This window comes from Neltuma alba, unplaced genomic scaffold, assembly GCF_004799145.2.
Source record: "Neltuma alba isolate B1F8T4 unplaced genomic scaffold, ASM479914v2 tig00012393_pilon, whole genome shotgun sequence".
NCBI classification, from domain to species: domain Eukaryota; kingdom Viridiplantae; phylum Streptophyta; class Magnoliopsida; order Fabales; family Fabaceae; genus Neltuma; species Neltuma alba.
The window spans coordinates 1-26471 of record NW_021636889.1 but is presented as its reverse complement, the minus strand read 5'-3'; the positions used below and the strand labels follow the sequence as shown (position 1 = coordinate 26471).

Genomic DNA, 26471 nt, shown 5'->3' with positions numbered 1-26471 from the left:
ACACTTAAAAAAAAATCTTGGTCCATGATATAAGTTACATGGGAAATTAGCAATTATCATTTTCTAATTATAGGTGGTGTTGTACATTAGATATTGAGAAAGAGTAGAGGATAAAATAGCTAGATTTGAATCATTGACATTTTTTTTTTTGAATCAAGGCAGATTTAACCTAGTTACTTTTTCTTGATTTCTGTACGACGATGAAATTAAAAGTAACTTATATTTTGAATCGAAGAAAGTAAAATTTTTCATAAAAAGAATATTGTAAAGAGGTAAAAGAAATAGAAAGAGTTATTAGATCGAATCGGTACAAATGGCCTTAATTTCGGGTTTCAATTCAGAATTAACATTCACTCATCCTTGTTTCCTAGTTAGTCACCTGAAAGGACCAAAGAACTGCTTCGTTGCACGTCTCTTAAGTACGATAGATAGTCCAAATCCGCAGCTATAATACAACAACCCAAAAAATGATAATTGGCGTGTTTATAAGCAAAGTAACATAAAAACCCCAGCATCTCACAAAAAGTCAAACCGAAACCTCCTGAAAAAATTAATTAATGATTTAAGCAATTGATCAACATATATTCATGTCCCGCACAGACACGACAGTCTTGTCCTAGTTTGCCAAATTGTAGCATTGTAGAATTTAACTATTGGCTTCTGTTTATGTGCACACTTGAAAAGAGGTTTAAGACAAACAAATATATCTTGTTTCCTTAATTATCTGCATCAACCATTACTCAATTATTATCTGCTTGGCTTTAATGACACAGGTGGAAGATGTGTTTGGGATGAGTGATCTACAGAACAAACATGCATGTGATTCTCAATCTTGTATCTTGACCTTTTTATTTATTTGTTCCTCGCTCATGTTTCTTTATTCTGTTCTTCTTCGCTCTAAGCCAACTTCTTCTATTTCTTTCCTACAAAAACCCCAGGTGTTTTAATAAGTACGCTTTCTTGTGTTCTCATGTTGTTCATAATTGCTCTTTATGCGTATCATCATTCAGTCTGTCATGTTGAAAACTTGATGCTCATTTTAAGGTTGCAACATTATTATAATCCAACAGTGTAACAAATGGTCCTCACTTGCACCAACATTTCACCATCTGGAAAACTATCGCTTTACCATAAATGTACAGACGAATAATAAATCTTCTGGGCAGAATAAACTTCATACGGAACTGTGTTTAACTGCAACACATTCAATGCCATTCAGGATGACTGCATCAGGATTTCAAATTTTTCTGTTCCTTATATCTTTCCCTTTCAAAACTTTACGTGAAAATAAGAAGCCGGATTCAATATAGCTGATGGTTTAATTAAAGTATAGCTTTATTCTCCAAAAGAAATGGGATATTGACTATAACAGGCTGCTTAAAATAACAGTAGCGTAATGACAATGATTGAGGTTAAAGTTTAAATCTTTAGTAGATAGATGTTTATACAGATGAGATGGGAGTGATCTGTAAAAAGACAAGAGCAATCTCTTCAAATTTTTTAATGTTTCGATGCAAATGGGGGGAGAGTATTCATTCATTGCCATCAATGAGCAACTATTTGCTTTTAACTTTTTCTCGTTACCTATTACGCCTCAAACAGAGTCTCTCGTCATCTATTTGCACAGCACGCGCTCTATCCCCCTCCCTCGCCCCCTCTCAGAGATATTTTATATATTATTTGTTCATTTTAATTAATACTATAATTTTTTATGGTAATATTTTTCACTCAATACTCCGTACTCTGACAATGACCACTAAAGGATGGTGGCACATGCCTGCTGTCACATCAGTGTAGATGTACCATCCAGATTTTCCAGTACGGATCATCCAATGGCTGAGATTGGCTCTTGCCATGACTCTTACAGAGACGCTCCTTCTCTTTCTCTCTCTACTGCGCACAAGTCCAGCTTTGGTCGGTACCCCCTTATAAGAGGCAAAGGTCCTTACTTTATTTGCTTCGTCCGTCTCTCTCTCTTATCACTGTGCGTTTCAAAGCCAAAAATCCTCACTGGGTCTCTCTCAATCGAAAGTGATAGGCCACGAAGAGTGCCTTTAGTTCAACAGTCACTTGTGTTTCTTCATTCTTGCTTCCTTTCTACTACTCTGGTACTGCTCATTTCATGGCGATCTTGGATAACGTGCCCTGCTTTATAGTTAACTCGAATTGGGTTTCGATTCTGGGTCATGGGTTTGCCGGAAATTGCTGAAAAATAGCTCTGCTTCTGGATACCCGTCTTATCTCTTAGCTTAATTTTGGGTTCTTTAATCTTCCAGCAGTGGCCAGTTCTGAATTTTGAGATGCTGTACTTTGAGGAATTTCTGGATTTTGGCTTCGTTTGATTTGTAAGTTTTCTCTCACTTGGGGGTATGGAGTGCATTGGCAAGTTGGAGGAAGATGGAGGGGAATGCAATGGCTTGAAACAAATTCAACTAGGCAGCTCTGAGCTAGGGTTTCATGTATTGTTTATGTGATTACAAGGTTACAAGATTCTGTATCTTTAAAAGAAAAGAAAAGTGAAGCTTGATATGAAGCTTTCAACATCAGGGTTGGGTCAGCAGGGACAAGAAGGTATCCACTCTATTTCTCTCTTTTGCTTTTTTAATATTTTACCCTCCCATTAAAAACTCTTAATTATGTCTCCATGCACAAAAATAATGTGTCCCTTTCAACCCTTTTTGTGTCTCTTGAGCATCCTAGTACCTATTTTCTTTCCCGTTTATGATAATTTGTTGTGCTGAATGATGGTAGGGGGAGGAGGGGAGAAGAAATGTCTGAATTCCGAGCTATGGCATGCATGCGCGGGTCCTCTCGTGTCCCTACCAAATGCAGGGACTCGTGTGGTTTACTTCCCTCAGGGTCATAGCGAGCAGGTGCTTTTTAGTACCCCCTACTCTACTCTAGATCCTTTAGTATTATCTTGTTTGCATACTAGCTTAGATACAGAGACTTTCTTGCTTATTTAGCTCAGTAGTAGTTCGTGGTAGCTGCGAGTGGACAATTTTTGGAATGGAAATTGAACTAAACTTGTCATGAATCATGATTGTAGGTTGCAGCCACAACTAACAGAGAACTTGATGGGCACATACCCAATTACCCGAGCTTGCCGCCCCAGTTAATTTGCCAACTTCATAATGTCACAATGCATGTGAGTATCATAATATTTCCCTTGTAAATGTAATAGTTGATTACTTGAGTCGTCTTTGAAACATACGAGTGAACTATAATTCCAAAATTAACCAGAGCATCCCGTGTTTTCCAGGCTGATGTTGAAACAGATGAAGTATATGCTCAAATGACACTGCAGCCATTGACTCCGGTACTGTGTTGTTAGCTTGATTCGATATAATCATATTGAATGTGTTTCCTTTCATTTTTGGGCTTGAACTTACGTATCATTAATTGCGTGTAGCAAGAGCAGAAGGAAACATTTCTTCCTTTGGAACTGGGCATTCCGAGCAAACAGCCCTCAAATTATTTTTGCAAGACACTAACGGCAAGTGACACCAGCACACATGGAGGGTTTTCTGTTCCTCGTCGGGCAGCTGAGAAAGTTTTCCCTCCACTGGTAGTGTCAATATCTTGCTTTTCTGTTTGTCTCTTAATTGGATGTAGATGCATTTCTATTCTATTTTGGCTGTACAGGATTTCTCACAGCAACCACCAGCACAAGAACTAATTGCTAGGGACCTCCATGATGTTGAGTGGAAGTTCAGACATATTTTTCGTGGTAAGCATCATACTCTTATCTTGTATTTTATTTGATTTTGTTATCTTTTGATTGTAATTTCTGGTATTTTTTAGCTCTTCTGTTTGGATTTCCACTTCAGTGCTTTTGATTTCAACGAACAAGTGTCATACGGAGATTAGTATCTGCTAGAATCTAGAACTTGAAGGACATCTGTGCTAAACTAATATTTTGCTAAGGGGAAACGTACATGTGTTAGGCTAACTAAAGCTTGTTGTACAATGGTTACTTTGCCCTATCATCTCATGCACCACATTTTCCCCATAACTTGTTAGCTCTTTTCGGTTGCTGTTGAGCAAATATACTTAAATCAATATCTATATCTTTGAAAGGAGAGTATCTCGACTGATTGAGATGTGTAGGCTGTTTTACCAGGGGTTTGAAGTATAAGAAAGGGTAATTACTGAATGAGTTCACCTCCCCTAACAAATCTTCATTGTAAACATCTGAGCCAGTTTCTGAAAAGCCTATCCAGTTTTTCATGCCAATCATGCCAGTAATGACTCGATTTACATGTTCTAGAATCCGTTAAGAATTGTCTCTCTGATCATACTTTGAGTGTCATCTTAAGTTCTAATAAATTGCAATTTGGAACAGTTGAAACCAAGATAAACTATTAAGGCAATATTTGTTTCTTGGTGAACATGTAAACCCATTTAGAGAAGATAACTGTATTCTGGTGTTGTATCAAATATTTTTGTGCGAGTTAATGTTTATTGCTTGGATTAAAACCTCAATTTGGTTCTTTCAGAATGTAGATTGTTTGCTCAAAAAAGAATTGTATAGATTATCTCCTCAATTTGGTCTCATAAAATAGAGTATTTCTCTAGTTGTCCCATTATAGATTGTCTTCGCAATCTGATTTTTCCTGGTTTGGTTGTTCAATACTTTCTTTATGTCAATCTAGTACATGTGAAATTAATGTGATGACAGAGAAATTATTTTGGTCCTTTAGGAGAATTATGTTCTAGTCTGGTCTCACACATAGAGAATCTTTGAATCTAGTTCCCTGTAGAATTGGTTTTTTAATTTCTCCCTCATATACCATGGCAGACAGACAAGTGCAAGATTGTATGCCAGTTTGTTCTGTTTGGCAAGCACAACTGGTTGCCATGATACGTTATGTCTAGCTTTGTACGATAATCTGTAGGATTGCCTGTTTCTTACTTCATTAGCAGCGCTTGTACAAACATGCTCATCAGCTAAGTTCCCTCTCATATAAACTGGTCTTGTACGTTATTGGAGCGCCTTTTTCTTCAAAATATTACCAATGTTGGTAGCACATGATTTGTACTGTTTATTGTATACTTGAAAGGAGAAATAGTTTTGAATTTGATGTAATTTTCTTTTGTGGAGTAATACTTTATTTGGTTAAATGGCTTCCCTCCATTTCTTCTACTAGGTGTAGTGGTTTCTCTGCAACTTTTTCTGTTCCACCTGTGTTTCAACTTTGACTGAAAAGTCACCTAAAATTCTTGAAGCAATCTATATGCCCACATGTTGATGTGACCTTGTATTGGCATTTTTCTATCTCCTAGTCAAACTGATATGCCTGGTTCTTTTGTATCATTGCAGGACAGCCAAAACGACACCTTCTTACAACAGGCTGGAGTGTATTTGTTAGTGCCAAGAGACTTGTTGCTGGAGATTCTGTGCTCTTTATATGGTATGTATTTCCCTTTTCTATTTTTGGTCCCTTTTTCCCCATGGACGCTGGAAATTGATAGTTTTTTTTTTTTAAATTATAAATTGATTCACATTGTTAGGAATGAAAAGAATCAGCTGCTTTTAGGAATACGTCGTGCCAGTCGACCCCAAACTGTGATGCCATCATCTGTTCTTTCAACCGATAGTATGCACATTGGACTTCTTGCAGCTGCTGCTCACGCTGCTGCAACTAATAGCTGTTTTACAGTTTTCTATAATCCAAGGTTGTGAGTGTTGACTTATGTCCACCTCTAACACTTGTGTGAAATCATAATACTTCTTTTGACGCCTGAATCATGGGCAGGGCTAGTCCTTCTGAGTTTGTCATACCACTTTCAAAATATGTCAAGGCTGTGTACCACACACGTGTTTCAGTTGGCATGCGATTCAGGATGCTTTTTGAGACTGAGGAATCAAGTGTACGCAGGTATCAGTAGCCATTTATATTTATTCTCTTCAGCACTTTTTTTGGGGGCCTCTGTTGACTGTTTTGGCACTCTTAGATCAGTAGTTCTATTTCTCATAGGTAGATAAGGTTGTCTTACAGAAGAGCCTGCTATATGTATGCCGGCTTACTGATATCCTGCCTAGTTTTTCTGGCATCTAAGTCTATTATAAGGATGCAATTTTCTTGACATGTAGGCTTCTGTTTTTGAAAGCCATGTAGCAAACACAAGTTATTAGATAGGCTAATTTGCTTGGCTGCTTAATTGCAAACACAATTAAAATAGGGTAGTTTGGCACTCATCTGACACAAATCACCTTCTCGCAGGTACATGGGTACGATAACTGGTATAAGTGATCTGGATTCTGTTCGTTGGCCAAATTCTCACTGGCGATCTGTCAAGGTAATTAAAATTACATCTTAACATGTTCTTAAGACTAGGCACCATTATGTATAAGATCTTGTTTGTGAAATATTGTTCTTCTCCTCTGCAATGTACCTGTTCTGTGGCTTGTGGAAGGACAAGGTGGTTGCCTTATCAAATTTTTATCCATATTAGGTTAATGCACCTATAAAGCTATTTAAATCTTGTTTCATATTCTGTCTTTCATTTTCTTTTCCCTCATATAATATGAAGTGTCTTGCAATGTGACTGGGTGATGCTGCAGGATATTCAAGATGTGTAAATTTACGGTGGATTTCATGTATTGATAAATCCATTTTAATGTCATTTAACTGTACAAGTGAATGTTCTTCTAAGTAGCTATTATGTTGCTTGAATAATAGATTGCTCTATAGCTACAGGCCTGTAGTAGATTCAGGTTAACAGATTTTGTTCCATTACTTATAATGTGTAATGAATTGAAATACAATAGACATTTCAAAGGAAGTTCTCTTCCCTTTATATTGAGGAGTCTGCAATTTCTGCCTTTTCATCCTTTGCGCATAGGTTGGTTGGGATGAATCAACAGCAGGAGATAGGCAGCCGCGGGTATCGTTATGGGAAATTGAGCCTTTGACAACATTCCCAATGTATCCATCACTATTTCCCCTCAGATTGAAGCGGCCATGGCATCCTGGATCTTCGTCTTTGCATGGTACTTGTTAGACTCAATCTTGAAATTTGCTCTTCTCTTGAAAAATGTGTTCAAGTTCATTCAATTGTCAAATTGGCTTAATAAAATGTCGCCTGAAGAATTTTCACTACACATGCACTTAGGCTTATGTTTGCTAACAAATGACTATGCATGAAAACCAAGGTATCCAGCTGCTGGCTCTCTTCATCACTTATTTCTTGTCTCCTTGCCCTTACCCATGAACTGTGATTCTTTTGTAGATGGAAGAGATGAAGCAGGGCTGATGTGGCTGAGAGGTGGACCTGGAGATCAAGGTCTCAACTCCCTCAATTTTCAAGGTGGGGGTTTGTTGCCGTGGATGCAGCAGCGACTAGATCCAACTGTGCTAGGAAATGACCATAATCAACAGTATCAAGCCATGCTGGCTGCTGGTTTGCAGAACCTAGGGAGCGGAGATCTCTTGCGTCAACAAATGATGCATTTGCAACAACCCTTCCATTATCTTCAATCAGGAAACCACAATCCTCTGCAGCTTCAGCAGCATCAAGCAATTCAGCAATCGATGAGTTCTAATATCCTTCAGCCACAGACTCAAGTGTTGGCAGAGAACATGTCTCAGCACCTCCTTCAGAAACCACATAACAATCAAGAAGACCAAGTGCAGCAACAGCAGCAGCCTCAGAATAGTTATCATGATGCATTTTTTATTCAGGGTGACCAGCTCCCACAGAGGCAACACTCCCATGCTCCTTCACCATCATACTCAAAACCTGATTTCTTTGATTCAAGCATGAAGTTCTCGTCGGTTTCCCCAGGGCAGAACATGCCCAGTTCACTTTGTCCGGAAGGGAGTAGCAATCTTTTCAACTTACCAAGAAGCAGTCAATCCATGCTGACTGAACAATTGGCCCAACAATCATGGAATCCGAAGTATGCACCTGTGCAGGTGAGTGCTGCCTTTGGCAGCTCAATGTCACACTCACGGTATACTGAGAAAGATTCTGCAACGGTGCCATCGCATTGTGCTTCAGATGCACAAAATCCTATCCTCTTTGGTGTTAATATTGATTCGTCTGGACTTCTACTCCCCACCACTGTCCCTGGCTATTCAGCTTCCTCGGTTGGTACTGATGCATCAACCATGCCATTAGGGGACTCTGGATTCCAGGGTCCTCTGTATAATTGTGTGCAAGACTCTGCAGAGTTGATTCAGAGTTCAGGGCCAGTTGACCCACAAAACCCAACTCAGACATTTGTCAAGGTTCGATTCATAACATGAAATGTTGTTTGATTCAGATTTGTGTCCTTTTACTACTACTTTTTTGTTGTATTCTGCCTCCACAGGTCTACAAGTCAGGTTCGGTTGGGCGCTCCCTTGATATCTCTCGGTTCAGCAGCTATCATGAGCTGAGAGAGGAGTTGGCTCAAATGTTTGGAATTGAGGGGAAGTTAGAAGACCCTCTTAGATCAGGCTGGCAGCTTGTATTTGTCGACAGGGAGAATGATATTCTTCTCCTTGGAGACGACCCATGGGAGTAAGTATATTCACATCATATTAGAATTCAGGGTTAAATTATTCTCATATTTCCTGAAGGATGTTTAAATTACACATTCTTCACTATAAATGATGATATTCACATAAGTTTACAGCTTTATTTCTCTTATCTCATAATCTATTATTCCATTCTTGATCTGTGACTATGTTTTGGCGGGGATTTCCTGCATGACGGGGGCAGATCTTTCGTCAATAATGTTTGGTACATCAAGATACTCTCACCTGAGGATATTATGAAGATGGGTGAGCAATCGGTGGAATCGCTTGGTCCAAATGTGGGACGAAGGATGAACGGCAGCACCGCAGAATCTCAGGACCTTTCTGGCTTTCCATCAATGGGCTCGCTTGAATACTGATTCATATGTATAAGGATGTATTTGCTTCAGGTTCCAGTGGGGCCGTGAGTAATCTTAGATTTTACCACAACTGTTTGAACACTACTTATCGACCTTGTATGTTTAGAATTATTCTGCACGTTATGTTCCATATTCTACGTCTTCATTCATCCTTTGAGGATTTGATGATGAAAAAAGCACTGTGGTGAAGAAAGTTAGGACGGACTTTTTGTGCCTTGAACATGTGCACAGCAAACTAGATAGTGTTGTTGCTTATTGTAGCATTTGATTTAACGTCTTGCTCTTGCATGAACTCATGTACAGTAGACAAAAGCTAGATAAGCCTCTCTTCGTATTATGATGCGATCTCTTGGTTTATACTCTGTCGTTGAAACTTGAAACTGCCATTTTTGTTTCCCCCTTCGTTTGACGGTATCTGGAAGGGTCTCAACATGCCTTAACCATAGTAGTATATGGTTATGCCCTTTTTCTTTCTCTGTTTTTTGGCCAAAGTTATGCCCTATTTCGGATCTGAGTCAATGTGGTGTGTGTTTTGCACGAGGTCCATAACCCTCCACTTTTTTGTTTTTGGTTATGCATCTTGTTTGAAGCACTGGGCATCTTTTTCAAAGATTTGAATTTTGGTTCGTAAGGGGGAATTCATTCTTTCCGTTAGACTGTTGGTGTGAATTTTTGTCAATAGTTTTCTGGAGGCTTCAACGTCTGCAATTTGCAGGGGGGCCGTACGTTGTGCGTTTTTCGTGCGTGCATATTTTTGTGCCAATATTTGCTGCAATATTTTTGAGATCGGGCATGTTAGATCACTGGTTATTGAACACTGATTGCCTGAGCGGTTGAGCCCAACAAAGCACATGCACGGGGCAATTATGAAGCACAGGGGTCAAGTGTCAGCGATAATATCCTGTCCACATTCAGTCCATAATCACCCCCATTAGCAAAGCCGAATGCTAGTTTTTCATGTAAATCGAAGTTTCAATTTTTGCTGCTGAGGCGCTCATGAGGTGCCCAATGTTAAGCCTCAAGGTAATATGTGCAAGAGCAAGTCTACTCAAGTGACTTTATTCAGGAACTGTTAACTTAAAATTACATTTGGAATCCCTGGAAGACCAGTAAACGCGAGAGTCTAATCTTCTCCCCCCTGCATAGATATTCTAAGAAGTACTACCGTCCATAAGATGGTGTAAAATAGAATAGATAGCTGAAGGTAGACAACTCACGAGGGGCTGCGGCTTTACTGGCCCCCCGACCTTCTTCTTTAGAAATATGAAATACTAACCCAAGCGAGAGAAAACGCTGCAAATGACTGCAACTAAGGACTTTCCTAAAATAGACAATTTTTTCCCTCAGCTCTGGGAACAACCTAAACAAATTCACAAGCAAATCTTAACCACAAGTTTAATAATAAAAAGAAAAAAGATAAAAAAAAGAAAAACAGAAGTGGGCATAAAGATGAAGGAATGCAAATCTCTAGGATCATATTAGGAGCAGATACTAAATAATCGCAAGTATATAAGCGCCGCTATGATTAGCTGGGAATAGCGCCATGGGAAATCGACGAAGCAAAAAAATAGAGATATGACGACGAATGAATAACCGTAGTCCCAGAATATCATAGTGAGCAGATAATATCATCAACGCTCAGGTTAGCAAGGAACTGGTAGCCGAAAATACAACTGACTGACAAGATTCCAGAGTAGTGATCATGTCTCATGAGCAAAAACGAATAAACATGCAATTAAAAACACCAATTCAGGCGAAAAGTTTGCCCATCTTCTAGTTAACTAATATTATTGAGATCATACTCTCACAATTAGGTTCAAAAACTACAATCACCAGATGCAAATGTCTATTATCCTCAATTCATACCGATTCCTTGGCTGGTGCAGGCGCAGATTCAAAGGCCGGAATCTTCACGTACCCCGTTTTCTTAGGGCTATCGATTTCTTCGTCATCATCGACATAATTATCGTAAGAATCGCGATAATAATAGCGGTCAGATAACACAGACCATATTAAGTACAAACCTATCGCAGTGAGAGCCCCACCTGCGACGCCGAAGAGTAGCGCCAGAACAACGCTCACAATGTCCTTAGTGCGATCACGGAACGAGCTGGAATTATGGGACGAAAATCCGAAGGGGGCTCTCATATGTGACCGCCATGGCTCAATTTCAGTCTCATTTTCGTCCTCCTCGAAGCGGCGGCCCCAGAGGGCGCCATCGAAGAAGATCTCAGCCGCAAGAGAGGGATTATCATAGTTATTGTCGTTATTTCCGACGACGTCCAGGGGGACGAGGGATCTGATCTCTTTGAAGGTGGTGAGGGTTGCGGCGGAGGAATGGAGCCTAAATGAGACAGAGTAGGAGGAGACAAAGGTGGTTCTGCAAGGTCTAGCCGTGGCGGAGATGGATAGGGCGAGAAAACCGAGGAGGATGGGGATGAGACGCGAAGCTGTCGCTGAGAAAGCCATGACCGACGAAGGACAAAAAGATACGAAGGGATAATGGAGAAGAAAGCAGAGTCTGTGAGGTCAATGGCGAAGTCAATGCCAGCAATTTAACGTCTTTCCTTCTCCGTCCAATCCATGAATCCAGCGTGGCAAGTTACAAGGCGATTGGATTTGACACGACATCCGCTGGCGAGCGTTGCCCACACATCAGCATTATCCATCTGGTCTCGTTTAATGTTTCTTGTCCCTTTTTTTTTTTTTGGTTACAAAAAGCAAACAAGTACTACAAACTTTTTTAATCCAACAAAAGCGTGTATTTTTCCCTGGATCTTATAAGTGTTGGCTCCTTAAAATCTTTTAATATAAATATTCAAAGGAGATTTAAAAATGGAACTCTAATTTAATGTATATTTTCTCTGTCATGTTTTCACCAAAAAAAAAATGTCATGTGTACATAGCATAGAATATAGATTTAACATTGTGACAGAAAGAATAATATACTAAACCATGAGATTATATTTAAGGATCTGCTCTATTTTACGTGTCTTTCTTCGTCTCCCTCGTCAACTCCGTGGCAAAATGCTTAGGCATGGTGTCATTTATTCAAAAGATTTTGAAGGAATGGGAAGTGGAGAATGAGTTAGTTTGATATATATATATATATATATATATATATTTTTAAATTTTATACAAATTTCAATTTGGTTTCTAATTTTAAAAGTATATTTTTAGTAATTTAATCTTAAAAATGTTAGTTTTAAATAGCAATTTTTTAATAATAATTATTGTTATTTTAAAAATTAAACTTAATATATTAGTATTTAAGAATATTTTATCAAGATTCAAGATTTTTAAGGTCATCATTTTTTGTTGGTAATTTTAGGTTTAAAGGACTAAAATCATACTTTTAAAATTAAGGACCAAAGTAAAATCTTATATAAAATTAAAGAAATAAAAATGTACTTAAAAAAAAGGATCAATTTGTAGAAGCTATATTTGGTGCAATCTAAAAAATTTAGACGTGCTCCTTCTAGTTCTAAACATAAAAACTAATAGACGTGTTTATTTTAATAAATTAATCTTTTAAATATTTTTCATTGCTATTTAAACAGGGACGGTTAAAATTTAACAATTTGAGTTATTTATATATTTATTTTAATAATTAAAAAATTTATTAATACATTTATAAAATATTAAACTAACCCAATCAAATTTTATAGTTGAAATGAGAAGTGGAGAGAGAAAATATAATTTCTTCATATATAATTATTATGGTACTCCAGTGTTTAATTATAATCAATGGAATACAAGTGTGGTAGTTTGAAAAAAATAGATAAATATGAGAGATAAAGTATATTAAATTCTTGTATTTAGGATAAAACTAAAAATCAAACTAGCTTTTATAATTAAAATAAGAGGTAATATTAAATATAATATCTCAATTTATTTTATTTTATTTAAAGTTTATACATATTGTTCTAAAAAATGAGATCTTCGCCGTCCATCGTGTTTTAATCTGAGCCATTCACTTATTTCTTCTTTTCATCTCATTTAGCGGCTTAGCGCATTGATGAGATATCACTCTTCAGCGTCCCTTCCCGACTCAGTGCGCCGCCTGCCCTCTTTTGCCCCGTCGGCTGTCATCGGCGCTCTCTATGTTCGTTGGCCATCTTCGTTGCAGGTCTGGGGATCAGCTCGGCGCCGTCTTGCTCCTTCGGGTCTCATCGTTGCCGTCTAGCTGCGTCGGCTCTTTGCGCTGTTCTCTTGCTCTGTCGGACATTGTCATCACAGATTTGGAGGTAAGTACATAATCCTGGCCATTGTCTCTTCGTTTCTCTCAACTAAGCTGATTCTTTTTCTTAAAACCATCTTAAGGGGATTCTGAGAAACAAATAAGGAATGGAGGAACATTGTTTCAAACAAAAAAATGGAGGAAATTTGGGAGGAGAGTGGGTGGAATGTCTGAATTTTTCATTGTTTCAAACAAAAAAATGGAGGAAATATGAGCTGATATCAGCCATGCACATTTCAAAGATTGATACTCCCACCGGATCTAATATAGGTCCGCCTGTGCTTGTGCCATTCCTCATATTTGTACTGGTTCTCGTAGCCTCAACGGATATCAACAGTAGCCTAAAATTTTCCTATTTCCTAGCATATAATCACCTTTTTCTTTTTTAATATATTTTTGTTAGTTTGAATTATCTTTAGTTGCCATAATATGTGTAAAGAGTTGGATTTTCAGAGAGCATATCATGTGATTCATGTAATTGACCTCTGCGGGATGAGTTTCGTGGTTGATTTTTCTATTGCCATTAGACTCCCTCCTTCTGATGATTCGTTCTTGATCAAGTTCCTTCAACAGAAGTTCCATCTTGAGATATGATGCTTGGAAAGCCAAAGAGATTGAGACCGATGTATAAAGATCACTTGTCACCGATTGCTTGAACCAAATGAACCAAATATATGGAGCAATTCTCTTTTTTTGGCGGGGGTTATGAAGTGCAACTAGATCTTGCTATGTGCTATATGTAATCATCGGGAGTCACCTGAAATAACATAAACCAATTTGCATGGATCTTAGAAGTCGTGACAACTCTTCTCCACCTCGTCCCAGATGGAGAAAAGTGGCATATGGTGGTATGCAACCTGGTTATGGTGACAACTATACTGATGAATCATTTCTTGAAGGCATGGTCACGAATGCCAGTGTCGTAAAGAGGGACATGGTAAAGGTGATGCTAGACTCAGTTTCCATTTCTGAATATCTATGCGTTGTTGCTCTCGTTGTATTGGTCTGGACTTACACACTAACATCAACTCTGGATGAAAATTCCCTGCTCTTTCTTGATGCAAGTCTCCTTGTTTCAGGATTTCTCATCCTCATATTTACTCAAGAAATGCTTTCCTTCAATCTTCTCATCCATTACTGTCTCAATATTTCCTTCTTTATAACTGGATTATATGTTTTGGCTCCTATATACCAGACTCTAACAAGATCCATTAGTTCAGATTCTATCTGGGCAGTAACTGTGTCACTACTACTGCTTCACTTATTTCTGCATGATTATTCAGGATCCACAGTAAAAACCCCTGTTGCTACAAAGAATCCGGCGTTATCCAGTTGTATCTCTGTAAATGCTTCTGTAGTAGCCTCAGTTTTTATCGCATCCCGTCTTCCATCAAGACTACACGTGTTTGCCATCATGCTTTTCTCATTGCTAGTCTTCCTTTTTGCTCCCCTGGTTACATACTGTATTAAAAAGTATTCCTTCCGCTTGCACTTGTGTGTTTCCATAATGTTGATTGCTCTGACCTTGAGTTTTGTGTACATGCTGGATCGGTTGCTTTTTGTGTTGCTGCTTAGTGTGTTAGTGTTTGTCAACGTGGTCTGCCCTTACTGGCTTATAAGGCTTCAGGAATACAAGTTTGAGATCAATGGGCCTTGGGATGAGGCGAAGCTTTGTTTTGATATTACTGACTAAGATCATAGCGTACATGGGGAATACGGTGAGAAGTTGAGGCAACTGGCTCTTGAATTTTGAGTGATGGTCAGGTTTTGGTGTAATTCCCCGGTGCATTCCATCGGCTTTGGGGCTGAGTATTTCTGCTTGGTCTTGTCCAAATTAGGAGCAAGTGATGGTGCAATGCTGTACAATGACGTCAAATCTTTTGACATATTCATCTTGTGAAATGAAATGCGAGAGTGCCCTTGATTATTGACATGACAATTGAAGTATTGGTGAGCTAAACCTTGAATCTACCTGGCATCCTCTAGCAACTGGCATGATTGTAATGTAACAATTTTCTTTTTCAAATCAAGTCAAAATGAACCAATGGAAAGAGTGCTGACGATAAATTTATTTATTCATATTTAATTTATATGAATTTTATTCTATGGCTCATTTTATTATGATATTTAGCTGAAATTTATAATGAACTACGAAAGATGTACTATTAATTTGAAGGATAAATTCTAAGGCAGGCTATAGTACGTAAGAGTAAGTTTGAACCAGTCTATGGTGAAAGTTCTTAGAAATTATAATTATTTTAAATGTTCAAAATGTAAAAAATTTTTAATCTTGATTGTGAAAAGTTATTACTCGGATGGTCGCCAAGAAGAGCGGAAAAAATGGATCAATAGTAAAGGGTTTGATTTATAAGATCTGAAATATATTACCGAAGGCAGGGAAACAAAAGGAAATATATTACATTTTCGTATTTACAATTTTTAATCGCTTGCACCTCTGGAATAATTTTAAAAATTTAAAGTCGCTAACAATAAAATTTCTAAATTATAACCAGAAGCATAATTTTTTTAAAAAAAGAACAACAAATTAAACGGATTTGGTTAATTTTAAATAATTTGATATAATATGGTCACGAAGAGCAACAGTTGATCAATATTAAACTTCCTTCAGGCAAATGAAGGGAATTAATCTAAGCTGGGAGATTCTCTCTATTGCTTGCATGGCGCTTGTTGCCGGGGCAAATCCGTGGAGACGAAGGAAGAGGCTACGTTGCGTGTTCCTGTCCCGTCTTTTCACCTCTCGCGGGTTCCAAGATTCCCCTGCAAGTAATTGGGCTTCCTAATTAGCTTCCTCTTTGGTTTTTGAACCATTTCTATTCTTCCAGGGGAAAATCGAAGACCATTCATACTAACCAGAAATGGGAGTGCTCTCGAACAAGATCCACTGGCAAGAACTGAAGCCCGGCGATCACATTTACTCCTGGAGGCAGGCTTACATCTACGCACATCACGGTCATCCCCTTCCCCACTTTCCTTCAATTCTTTTCCTTCTCTCTCTCTCTCTCTATATATGCCATTTCTGTAATCATTGGCAACATTTAAGTTCTCAGCATATGAAGATAGGCTAAAGAGAATTGAAGAACGGGAAAATAAATCGTTAAAAGAATTCTAACCTGATTATTGATTATCCTGTGAGATTTATGCTTTTGTAAAATTTTACTCTGTTCATCGTATGCGGTACTGAAATTGCCATACAATGCTTTCCTTTCCTCTAAGACACCAGGAATCTACATCGGCGACGGAATGGTGATCCACTTCACCAGAGGAGCCGGCCAAGAAATCGGCACCGGAACTGTTCTCGATCGTCTCGTCCTCATGTCAATGCCCCCTAATTCCAATGCAGGCACTGCATGCCCGAGATGCGGCGGCCAGAGCAGATCTCATGGGGTCATCTCATCCTGCCTGACCTGCTTTCTCGCCGGCGGAGATCTATACCTCTTCGAATACGGTGTTTCCCCGGCGTTTTTTCTCGCCAAAGCGCGAGGAGGCACATGCACTCTGGCTCAGTCCGATGCTCCGGAGCAGGTGCTTCACCGTGCCTTGTTCCTCCTCGAGAATGGCTTCGGCAATTATAATATATTCAAGAATAATTGTGAGGACTTTGCCATTTACTGTAAGACAGGATTGCTTGTGTTCACGGGCATCGGCGTTGGCCGCAGCGGGCAAGCGGCATCGTATATGGCGGCGGCTAGTGCAGTGGTTTCTTCGCCGCTTCGGTTCTTGACGGCTGGTTTTGGTGGCTTGGCTTTGGTTGGTTGTGGCATGTATTGTGCAGGCAGATTAGCTTCTGATATCGGAGTTCGCCATGATGCCGTCAAAGTTCCGGTGGAAAGACTCGTTATAGATTCGTCGTCGGAGTTCGATGAACAGGAGAAGACATTGGGATCACTGATGGCCAGAGGTCATGAGAGTTAGCGGTGGCCGGCGGTTGCTCAAATATATTTACACAACGGATATTGTCAAGTTTGATCGGTGCTGGAATCTGCTCGTGTTGCATGTTTTGCGTGTAATAATCATGAGACGCCTGCTGCTCAACATGTCAATGGCATTTTATTTTACGCATTTTAATTTTACCATAACTAATAAATCGTGTGAGGTGAGTCGTAGATGCCTTGATGATGTTAATTTTATATTTTTATTGATTTTTTGCATGTAATATATTTTTGCAAAAATATATTAGTTTTGACTGAATTAAGTAATTAACAATTCGATTTTGTCATCTTGATATAGATTAATTTTAAACAATAATAAGCTCAAGCAGTAGGATCCTTTCGGTTTAAACTGGTTCTTGATCAAGGGAAGCCATCAACTGAATATATTTAGGAGCATCTCTTGTCAGTACACGAGTTAATTCAAGTTCGCACCCTTGATTTTTTTTGGGCCGAAAAACTAAGGTGTATGCAGAAAAATTTTCGCTAATATTATATGTGATTTACTAATGAAAATATACGAAAGAAAATAAGTAAAAGTTAAAAATCACTAAGTTATTAATTGATTTGACTCGATTTGATTAAACATATATCCCATAGAATTAAATTAAACAAAAATAGAGAAATAATAAAAAAGAATACAAATGAAGGCCATGAAAATCAATTTTTTTAATCAGAGCCTGATTCATAGGCCAACTACGTAAAGTAGTTTGGAAAATGCAATCAAAATTCATAACTCAATTTTTTTGGAAAAATTACCAAAAAAAACGTAAAAATTATAAAATCGCAAATTGGGACATGTTACGACACTTCATAGGTTTTGATAATAAAATTGAATTGCAAATAACAACATGTTTTTAAAAAAAAATACCTGGTTTATAATTTAATAATTTTCACCGTCTTGTTTTGCAATTTCCCAATTTTCTTTCATTTTTTAAATCGGAAATATCTGCAGAAAATACTTTTTTGTTTTTTTGCCAACCTGGAGAAAATACATTTAGGATGCGTACTGTTGGCCAAAGAGTTTAAATGGGTGAAATACGGGCTTTATCGAGGCCCAAAAGAAAGAGTTGATATAGGAATTTAGGGTTTAGTTGTATATTGGTAATCTCTCCTAAGGTTCTCGACAGTTGGCCCTTCCGCTGCGGCAACGAGCTCGTCGGGGTCTCTGGTGCAGGCGAATAAGGTAAGTTGCTATGGCGGCCGCGGTAGCTCAACCTCAAAGCCATGACTTCATCGAACCGGTCAACGATGTCAAGCTCTTCAATCGTTGGACCTTCGAGGATGTTGAGGTTTCCCTTTTACTCTTTTCAATCATATTTCCCCTATTCATGGGCATATTTCAATCTAAAATTTAAACTTCCGAAAACTGATTTTGAGGGTATTGTTTTTTCTTTTGGTGACGATTGTAAAGGTATTGTTGACATTTCTTTCTCGCATTTATGCCCAGTTTCGGCAGCATATTACAAAGCCCCCGCCCCCAAAATAACAGCCCAGATAATGTGGCGAGAATTAATGCAAAAATTTAATCTAACTTGATCGATTGCTACTACATCTCATTTCTTTCTCTGTAATTTCCGTGATTCTCATACTTGACATTTCTTGTAAGCATAAGAAGACGTAAGTAGTGAAGTATATGTTTCTTGAGCAATCATTTTATCTTGATTTCCAATCATGGACATGCTTCTATTTGCATGTGATTGCGTCACTGTTTTGACGCAGGGATATTGGAAATTTTTCTTCTTAGTGATATTCAACTGATATAGATGATTTTCAAAAATGAAGTGGCGGAAAATAGCATCTATTTGATGATGGAACATTTAGTTGCATATTCAGCTTCTTAATTTTTTTTATTTTTTTTATTATTTTGGTGTCTTTTACCAAGAGATTATGTTTCTGGATATTTACAAGCTCAACTTTGGCAAATGATCCATGTGCTCTGTCGTCCGGTAGCCCACCTGTTAGATCTTGAGAGCTAGGACAGAAAGAAAGGGGAAGAGAAGAGAAGAGAAAGAGAAGGGAGGAGAGAGAGGGAGAGCCTAGATCCAGAATCTGAAATTCTAGGAGAAGAGGAAGTTTAAGTCAAACTGAATAATGCTTTTCATTCATCTCCCCTTTTGGCAGAATACATGTATGATATTTATAGGATGGTATATAAACTGAAAATAACCTTATCCTATCCATATAAAACTAACAATGACGTAACCAACGCTGGACACTTGTAACAGTTAATACAAGACACATAATAAAACATAAAACATAGTAATTCAGTGAAAAATAAACTAGTAAAAGCCCCTGGTTCCTATCACCACCTCTCGGGTTCTTGTATCCTCACATTACAAAATGATGACTTGTACGATTTGCTTACTTCACGTGCTATGCCTTTCAATATTTTGTGCTTGAGAAGTAGTTGTTGGGTTTGGATCTATAATGATTTATTTCTTGATGTCATGAGCGAGTGTGGTTTTGTCCTGGCCATGACAGTATCTGTTGTTTCTATTATTCATCAATGCTTCTGAAGGTTACTAATTATTTAGGCATTACCATTTTAGGTGAATGACATATCCCTGGCAGATTACATTGGTGTGGCTCCTGCCAAGCATGCAACCTACGTGCCTCACACTGCAGGGCGATATTCGGTCAAGCGTTTCAGGAAAGCACAATGCCCTATTGTGGAGAGGCTCACCAACTCTCTTATGATGCACGGACGAAACAATGGGAAAAAGCTGATGGCAGTGAGGATCATAAAGCACGCCATGGAAATTATCCACTTGCTTACTGATCAAAATCCAATCCAAGTTATTGTTGATGCTGTGATCAACAGGTATAAAAATAGGAAACAGATGTACAATTGAATTGACCACCCCCTTTTACTTCTTTGGCTTACATCTAATTCCATGCTCTAACTTTTCTTTCACACCAGTGGACCAAGGGAAGATGCTACACGAATTGGGTCTGCTGGTGTTGTCAGACGTCAGGCAGTGGATATTTCTCCCCTGCGTCGTGTGAATCAGGCTATCTATCTCCTTACTACAGGTGCTCGTGAGTCTGCATTTAGGAATATCAAGACAATCGCAGAATGTCTGGCTGATGAGCTTATCAATGCTGCAAAGGGATCATCAAACAGGTATACAAAAGGGGGGGGGGGAACTATATTTTCAACCGTTTGATGGAAATCAATCGTGTTTCTGTAGCACTTTAAGCTGGTTACATCATTAGTTCATGCTATATGTCCTCGTTTGTTCTTTGTACGCTGATTCTTTTTCTTGGTTTTTTTTTTTTTAGCTATGCCATTAAGAAGAAGGACGAGATTGAGAGAGTTGCCAAGGCTAACCGTTGAGGAATGGAAGAGAGGCTCATGGACAGAAGTTTTGCTCCTGAGTTTGTTTTGTTTCTGACCTCCTGTGGCTTTTTTTTACTGCTGGACCTTAATTAAAGATATGATTGCGAGCTTGTTTCATTTCTTGAATATTGAATAGCTTTGATTTTATAAGATAGATGTTATTTCTCGAAAAAGACCCTCTAATATTCTGCCAAAAAAAGAGAGACTATCATGAGCTGTAGAGTACTATGATTCAATCTGGGTGCTCATCAATCAAATTAGTTGGAATGATCTAAATTCAATTTTTTTTGGTATTTTTAATAGTTCTTTTATTGAAGAGCAAACTTGTTAAACAATGAGTAAGAGAGAGTTTGGACGAGTTATATATCATGGCTAAAAAAGGTCTACAAATTACAAAGATATTCATGAATTATCATTGAAATTTAAAGCACGTTTTCCAAATTCCCATTCCTCTTAATTGTCTCGTGCAAACAAATCAAATTGCGAAAAATTCTTCATTATAAGTTATATCTCCTTTGTATTTATTTATTTAGACAGGGAGCAACGCAATTTTTTGGTTGGACTGAGGAGGCAACGCAATTTAACACGACTAAATGGGATGTAAAATCTTATAAAATTATAATTATAGTCATTCACTTTTTCCCCTTAATCTTTCTACGATATATTTGAATCTGCAGAATCCAAACAATGTTCGATATATTTTTTAAAATAGTTTTTCTTAAGCAAAACATAACAAACGTATAGTATTTGAATAAGAACATTATAAATTGATTAGAAAATAACTTATTTATCTAAAAATTTCGTGCAGTTGCTAGATTTTCAATAAAAATGTAATCATAAAAGTATAAAAAATAGGTATGACTTTATTAATAATCATTATACTATATATAATGTATAAGGGAGGTCTCTGGAAAACTATAATCTAAGAACAAAAATCGTAACACAAATATGGATGGAGAGGAAAAATCCGCAACCAATCCTCCATCTATTATTGAAACATATACAAATCCAATAGGAACCCAAAAAAATAGCAGTAAAACCAGCAAAAGCCATATTCTCTACTAGGAATGAATTCACAGCCTAAGCCTGAACTTACAACTGCTACTTACAATCTTGATCTCATTATTGCTTTCCAATCTATCCACCACAAGCCTGCACCTAACCTTGAACTTCACTTTGAACAGTTTCAACTTCCCAAGCTTGATCCTCACGGGTTGCTTTGCCCTAAGGTTCAGAGGAATATTCCCAGTCTGCTGCATTTGCTCCTGAATCACAGCCTGCAACTCAGTTGCATTCTGTATTTGCCCGGAAAGAGGCAAATGAAGCACTGTAGTGTTCTTGTGACCCTGATAGAACTTAGGCAAAGACCCTTCACATAATTTTGTGTCCATGTACCAAGCACTCACATGGCTGCCTCCTTCGTAGTATATTCCAATCTTCTTGTTTGGGTTTCTAGCTGTGACTGTCACATTGAAAGTTGCAGAGAGATTGTTGTCTTCTGAAAGACTGAACCGGGTAACTGTAAGCCCGTCTATTGAGTATTTGGGAAGCTTTGGCCTGAACACAAGGAACAGAATTCCTATGGTTATGCCTATGGCTACTATTAGTATCAGCAGAAGGCTTATGATCCAGCACAGAAACTTGCAGCAGCAACTTCTTGACCTTCTTTTCTTCAGCGCCGGCGCCGGAGCAGCCCGCTCCTCCACTGGTACGCCATGATCGGACTTTGATACGTCCCTTGGGAACAGTGGAGCTGACGGTGTGTGTGGTGATGCCTCCACATCTGGGACTGGGTGAATACGCTGTTGATGATCAGCCATGTTGGTTCAGGAAATATCAGAAAATGAATGTTTCAATTTCTTCAATGCAGTCCCTTGCACAAGTATATATATGCACATAGATAATGATACAGGTTAGGTCTGCGATGAGAATATTCATAAGGCGCTTCTCTTATTGACTTTATATGGCATGAAGGCTAAAGGCTAGGAATGGTTTTATATTAGAGCTAAAGACTTATCTCAGTCACGTGTACCAAAAATTCAGCAATAAATGGCGTCCAGAAATTGCTACTGTATGCTTCATGAATTTTAAACTTCATGTAATTTTGGCCAACGAATTTTATTGCCTTGCTTTTCCTTCAAGGTCTAGTGTTGCCGCATTTGACCTAATGCCTTATTTTATTTTGGTTTCTAGATCCGTTATTACTATCTTCAAATACTCCCAAATACAAATAATCGAGAAAGTATAAAACCCTGACGCATGCACTTCTCTGAATATCGTGGTCTTTTGCCCCCATACGTAAAATAGTCTGAACGCACTATCATCTAAGCTTTCAAAGCATTGATTTATTTTTTTTTTTAAAAAAAGGCATGAAATTGCTTTTCCCATTAAGCATAATCTGTAATATATATATATATATATATCTGTTTTTGTTTTTAAAAAATGACCTGAAACAGGTAAATCCCCAAATAAGAAGTTGCTGATAACTTTCTGCTTTAAAGGCGTCTTTGAAGTTTGGCCCAAAAAAAAAAAAGGCGTCTTTGAAAAGGCTATGGAAGTTTCCTTTGTCGCGAAAAAATACGTGTTCAGTTGAGAAGACCAGGTCATAAACAAAATAGATATCATAGAACACACAACCTGTTCACAACAAACAACGTACGCGTAACGCGTGGTGGCTTAAATCTTGACTTTGCTGCTGACAACATCACTGATCTCAGGGCTGCCATCACCGTCGTGTATTAGAGAAACTCTCTGGCTTGGTTTTGTTGTGGGGGAGGAAGTTTATATGTTTAATGTTCAAGTGGCCACAGATAAAGGCACAAGTGGAATCAGTTGGACCCATCAAACAAAACAACAACGTTATATGAGGTTTGCTGTGGTAGTTGCTTGTTTGAACTTGAATGCTTCTGACAAAGCAATATATATATATATATATATATATATATATAGTTCACCAGTTTCAAGAGTCGACCAAACCTGGCTGCCCCAGAAAAAAAAGGTTCCACTCCCTACCCTTTGCTCAACCGGACACAACAAATATTACATGTTTAATTATTTTCATTAAGATGAAAGTAAGAAATAATTAACAATCTATTTCTTTTTTTTTTTGAACTCGATTGTCAATAATAAATTCATATTAGGCAGCAGGTGTGTTGAACAGAATAGATCGATTAAAATGAATAAAAAGGGATAATCTCTGTCTTTAGGAACAGTTCTGCGTGCGTAAGAAGAAATTCGTTCCAATAATTATTATACTCCGTGAAAGGATAGAATTTGATAACCAGATTTGAAAATCTTTTTTTAGCAGAACTGATTAAGACTTATATATTATTAGTGTTATATTATGAGTAGTATTCAACTTCTGCAAGCAAATAAGCTAGTTTTTATAAATATATTAAAATGAATATCGACTGCTTTCAAGCTGCCAGAAAAGAAACCCACTACTCCTTCGATCCTTAATATAAGACCTTTTTAATTAATTTAATTAGATTAAAGAAGTTAGATAAGTTAGTTAATTATAAGAAATATGACATGTTTTTTCTAAAACACCATAATCATATTTTTTAATATCCTTCCTCCCTCACTTACTTAATTATACTTGAGAGAGTATCCATAAAAGTAATTTAGAATAAAAATTGATAAATAGGTCTTAGATTTAGGACCAAAATTAACTTAACAATCAGTTTTTATATTAAGGATTGAAGGAGCAGTTTCTTTGCGCACACATATATTTGGTAAAACACACGTTACCAAAATATCATACATTCTACGGTTATAAAATATCATACTGCTCCCGTCTTTAATATAGAACCTAATTGTTGATTGAATTTTGGTCTAAAATATCATACTTATTTCTCATATTTGTCAATTTTTTTCCCTAAATTATCCTTATAGATATTCCCTCAACCATAATCAAGTAAAAGAGGGACGGAGGATATTAAAAAAGATGATTATAGTATTCTAAGAAAAACATGTCATATTTTTTATAATTAAGTAACTTACCTAACTTTCTTAATCTAATCAAATTAGTTAAATAAGTTTTATATTAAGAACCAGAAGAGTACATTTTATGTATATTATTATTTCACATAAAATAACCGGTTTTGCTACCACAAAAAAAAACTTATCTTAGTGGTGATAATATATGGCCAGCCAAGGCTCTTACAAATTCCCAATTTTTTTGAGGACCAAATTCCCAATTATTAAGAATTCTTCTTCAAGAAAGAGACCGACTAGAAAGTCTTCTACATATTTTTTGGGCCTCGGCCCAATATGATAAATATAATATAACCTAATATTATGACAGGAGTGTTTAGAAACCCTCAAGATCAATTTAAAAAAAAATGTTTTTATATAAATTGAGACAAAAATTATGACTTCATAAATTTACTTTTGAAAGGTCAATCCAAGCACAGTTGTAAGTGTCAACGTCTACCATTCATCTAGCAAAAGGCAACTGAATGGAAACATCATGAGGACTTCTCTTTTTGGTCAAGGTCAGAAGTCATGGATTGAATGTAATGCATTGAGAATGCGCGGACATTCATTCATTGAATTCAATCAGATGGATCCATCATAAAAAGTAAAAACATCGTGGTCCACTGAAATCGCTGAGAAGGCCATTGCTGGATCTAATAATCATACAAGTTAATGAATACAATGCAACGAATAATAAGGATGGGCATAATTATACGAAAATAGTTGCAATTAAGCAACTTTTGAACACAGGAAATGTCAAACGATGCTGGTGAAGCTATGTATCGCAGGTATTTACGTGGATCCAGCCGCTATTACGACATTGGGTATCGCGTGAACGTCCTTAATGTCACCAAACCTCCCACTTCCTATACTCTGAGAATCGCATTCTCTTTGCTCGAGTTCCAAAAATTAGTTGAGTCAGAAGAATTTGGTTTCAGTAAGAAGAAGAAGAAGAAGAAAACCCCACATGCCTTTGTCCACTCACAGTGAATCTCATGCTTTCAGAAGATCCCTGGTCCTCCATATCGAATACGCCACCACCAAGGAGCGAATCACCTCGGCTTACTGTTGTCACGTACTTTTGTAAGCTAGGCTCCATGACATCATCAGTGACATCTACCTCGGATTCTACAAAAGGATGTTCCTTGACACTAGAATCTGGCACCCTCTTCGCATAGTGATTGGCAGGAAGATTCGACCTTGTACTGGCGTTGAGATCAGCTACAGCTTCAAGGATGGAGCAAGCTTTGGCGACGCACGCTGGAAGAGGAATGGAAGGAGTAATGTTTTGTTTTGATGGAAGTTTTGGATGTCTTCAAGCAGCAGCGAGGTGTAAGATTGTGATGGAATCCCTATGGTTTCATAGTTGAGGAGATAGTCTAGGTCTCGTGATCTCCTAGATGATCTGCTTCTTGTTAACGTTAATGCTTGGGGTTAAGGTTGTCGAGCCCTGAAGGTGGTATCACTGTTGTCTTCAGATTAACATTTTCAGTCATTGAAGACTGTTCTTGGACCTCTTCTTCCTCCTGTTGCTCCTTCGTCTTCATTCTGCTTGTTCTGCTTTCGATATTGTTCGCATCAACTTTGTTTTCTGCAGTGGGCATTGGCAACAAACCATCAAAACCAATCAAATCGTCAAATTAATAGGATAGAACAGATAGTTTTCACATAAACAGAAGTTAATAGAATTACTAAAATGGTTTGGTAATCTCAACTTAGAGCATGAAATCTTTCCATACCGTATCAATATCCTCAAGTTGCTTTTTCACGGAGAAGAAAGCCTCCGCAATGAAGCAAAATTTCATAATTCAAATGGGAGCCACGTGGAAAGATTATCAAATAGTAATTTTGCGGAGGACTGTAACAAGAAATCTTAATACTAACTCCTTAGATTTTTAATATAAAACTAGTTAAAGAATTAAATTTGGTTTAAATATAAGTTATAAATCCACTTTGTCTTCCCAGATTTGCAATTCATTATCTAAAGTATTCTTATTAATTATCCATTACAAGAGATTTCTCTTTCAAGGTAGTAATAATAAAAAAGAGTGCTTTTAAGAAAATTAAATTAATTAA

The 26471-nt window shown here is 37.6% G+C and overlaps 6 protein-coding genes and 1 pseudogene across 9 annotated transcripts; 4 read left to right on the top strand and 3 right to left on the bottom strand.

The window, feature by feature from the left end:
- Window positions 1–1981: 1981 nt before the first annotated feature.
- Window positions 1982–9179, top strand: LOC114726574 (auxin response factor 8). 2 transcript variants are annotated; one of them, XM_028913178.1, is made up of 15 exons: window positions 1984–2108; window positions 2277–2571; window positions 2752–2873; window positions 3050–3148; window positions 3263–3319; window positions 3413–3568; window positions 3646–3730; window positions 5324–5414; window positions 5515–5679; window positions 5760–5882; window positions 6228–6303; window positions 6850–6997; window positions 7237–8237; window positions 8321–8511; window positions 8713–9179. In XM_028913178.1, the coding sequence occupies exons 2-15, from the start codon at window positions 2529–2531 to the stop codon at window positions 8885–8887; spliced, it is 2532 nt and encodes an 843-aa protein (XP_028769011.1). In that variant the 5' UTR covers window positions 1984–2108; window positions 2277–2528; the 3' UTR covers window positions 8888–9179. The 2 variants fall into 2 exon arrangements, with proteins under 2 accessions (XP_028769009.1, XP_028769011.1); XM_028913176.1 differs by having other exon boundaries at window positions 1982–2571.
- Window positions 9180–10581: 1402 nt separating this feature from the next.
- Window positions 10582–11419, bottom strand: LOC114726576 (uncharacterized). Its single transcript, XM_028913182.1, has one exon. It carries the CDS (start codon window positions 11354–11356, stop codon window positions 10748–10750), a length of 609 nt encoding a protein of 202 aa, XP_028769015.1. The 5' UTR covers window positions 11357–11419; the 3' UTR covers window positions 10582–10747.
- Window positions 11420–12920: 1501 nt separating this feature from the next.
- On the top strand, window positions 12921–15233 carry LOC114726575 (phosphatidylinositol N-acetylglucosaminyltransferase subunit C-like). Of its 3 annotated transcripts, none has more exons than XM_028913181.1 (2): window positions 12921–13134; window positions 13701–15233. In XM_028913181.1, the coding sequence occupies exon 2, from the start codon at window positions 13909–13911 to the stop codon at window positions 14818–14820; it is 912 nt and encodes a 303-aa protein (XP_028769014.1). In that variant the 5' UTR covers window positions 12921–13134; window positions 13701–13908; the 3' UTR covers window positions 14821–15233. The 3 variants fall into 3 exon arrangements, with proteins under 3 accessions (XP_028769014.1, XP_028769013.1, XP_028769012.1); XM_028913180.1 differs by having other exon boundaries at window positions 13689–15233; XM_028913179.1 differs by having other exon boundaries at window positions 13581–15233.
- A 745-nt stretch (window positions 15234–15978) lies between these two features.
- LOC114726570 (uncharacterized) lies at window positions 15979–17277 on the top strand. The gene is made up of 2 exons (XM_028913174.1): window positions 15979–16097; window positions 16369–17277. Exons 1-2 carry the CDS (start codon window positions 16004–16006, stop codon window positions 17058–17060), a joined length of 786 nt encoding a protein of 261 aa, XP_028769007.1. The 5' UTR covers window positions 15979–16003; the 3' UTR covers window positions 17061–17277.
- A 911-nt stretch (window positions 17278–18188) lies between these two features.
- Window positions 18189–20701, top strand: LOC114726572 (40S ribosomal protein S5). Its single transcript, XM_028913175.1, has 4 exons — window positions 18189–18366; window positions 19627–19898; window positions 19998–20201; window positions 20360–20701. Exons 1-4 carry the CDS (start codon window positions 18271–18273, stop codon window positions 20412–20414), a joined length of 627 nt encoding a protein of 208 aa, XP_028769008.1. The 5' UTR covers window positions 18189–18270; the 3' UTR covers window positions 20415–20701.
- A 327-nt stretch (window positions 20702–21028) lies between these two features.
- Window positions 21029–22394, bottom strand: LOC114726583 (NDR1/HIN1-like protein 6). The gene has a single exon (XM_028913186.1). It carries the CDS (start codon window positions 22235–22237, stop codon window positions 21491–21493), a length of 747 nt encoding a protein of 248 aa, XP_028769019.1. The 5' UTR covers window positions 22238–22394; the 3' UTR covers window positions 21029–21490.
- Window positions 22395–25325: 2931 nt separating this feature from the next.
- On the bottom strand, window positions 25326–25999 carry LOC114726573 (uncharacterized protein At1g65710-like; annotated as a pseudogene).
- Between the last annotated feature and the right edge of the window lie 472 nt (window positions 26000–26471).

Coding starts and splice junctions, on each gene's coding strand:
- LOC114726574 (XM_028913176.1), top strand. CDS start 2,529: ATGAAGCTTTCAACATCAGGGTTGGGTCAGCAGGGACAAGAAG. Junction 3,149..3,262: donor TTCATAATGTCACAATGCAT/GTGAGTATCATA, acceptor CGTGTTTTCCAG/GCTGATGTTGAAACAGATGA. Junction 8,238..8,320: donor CAACTCAGACATTTGTCAAG/GTTCGATTCATA, acceptor CTGCCTCCACAG/GTCTACAAGTCAGGTTCGGT.
- LOC114726576 (XM_028913182.1), bottom strand. CDS start 11,356: ATGGCTTTCTCAGCGACAGCTTCGCGTCTCATCCCCATCCTCCTCGGT.
- LOC114726575 (XM_028913181.1), top strand. CDS start 13,909: ATGGATCTTAGAAGTCGTGACAACTCTTCTCCACCTCGTCCCAGATGG.
- LOC114726570 (XM_028913174.1), top strand. CDS start 16,004: ATGGGAGTGCTCTCGAACAAGATCCACTGGCAAGAACTGAAGCCCGGC. Junction 16,098..16,368: donor TTACATCTACGCACATCACG/GTCATCCCCTTC, acceptor CTAAGACACCAG/GAATCTACATCGGCGACGGA.
- LOC114726572 (XM_028913175.1), top strand. CDS start 18,271: ATGGCGGCCGCGGTAGCTCAACCTCAAAGCCATGACTTCATCGAACCG. Junction 18,367..19,626: donor GGACCTTCGAGGATGTTGAG/GTTTCCCTTTTA, acceptor TTACCATTTTAG/GTGAATGACATATCCCTGGC. Junction 20,202..20,359: donor GCAAAGGGATCATCAAACAG/GTATACAAAAGG, acceptor TTTTTTTTTTAG/CTATGCCATTAAGAAGAAGG.
- LOC114726583 (XM_028913186.1), bottom strand. CDS start 22,237: ATGGCTGATCATCAACAGCGTATTCACCCAGTCCCAGATGTGGAGGCA.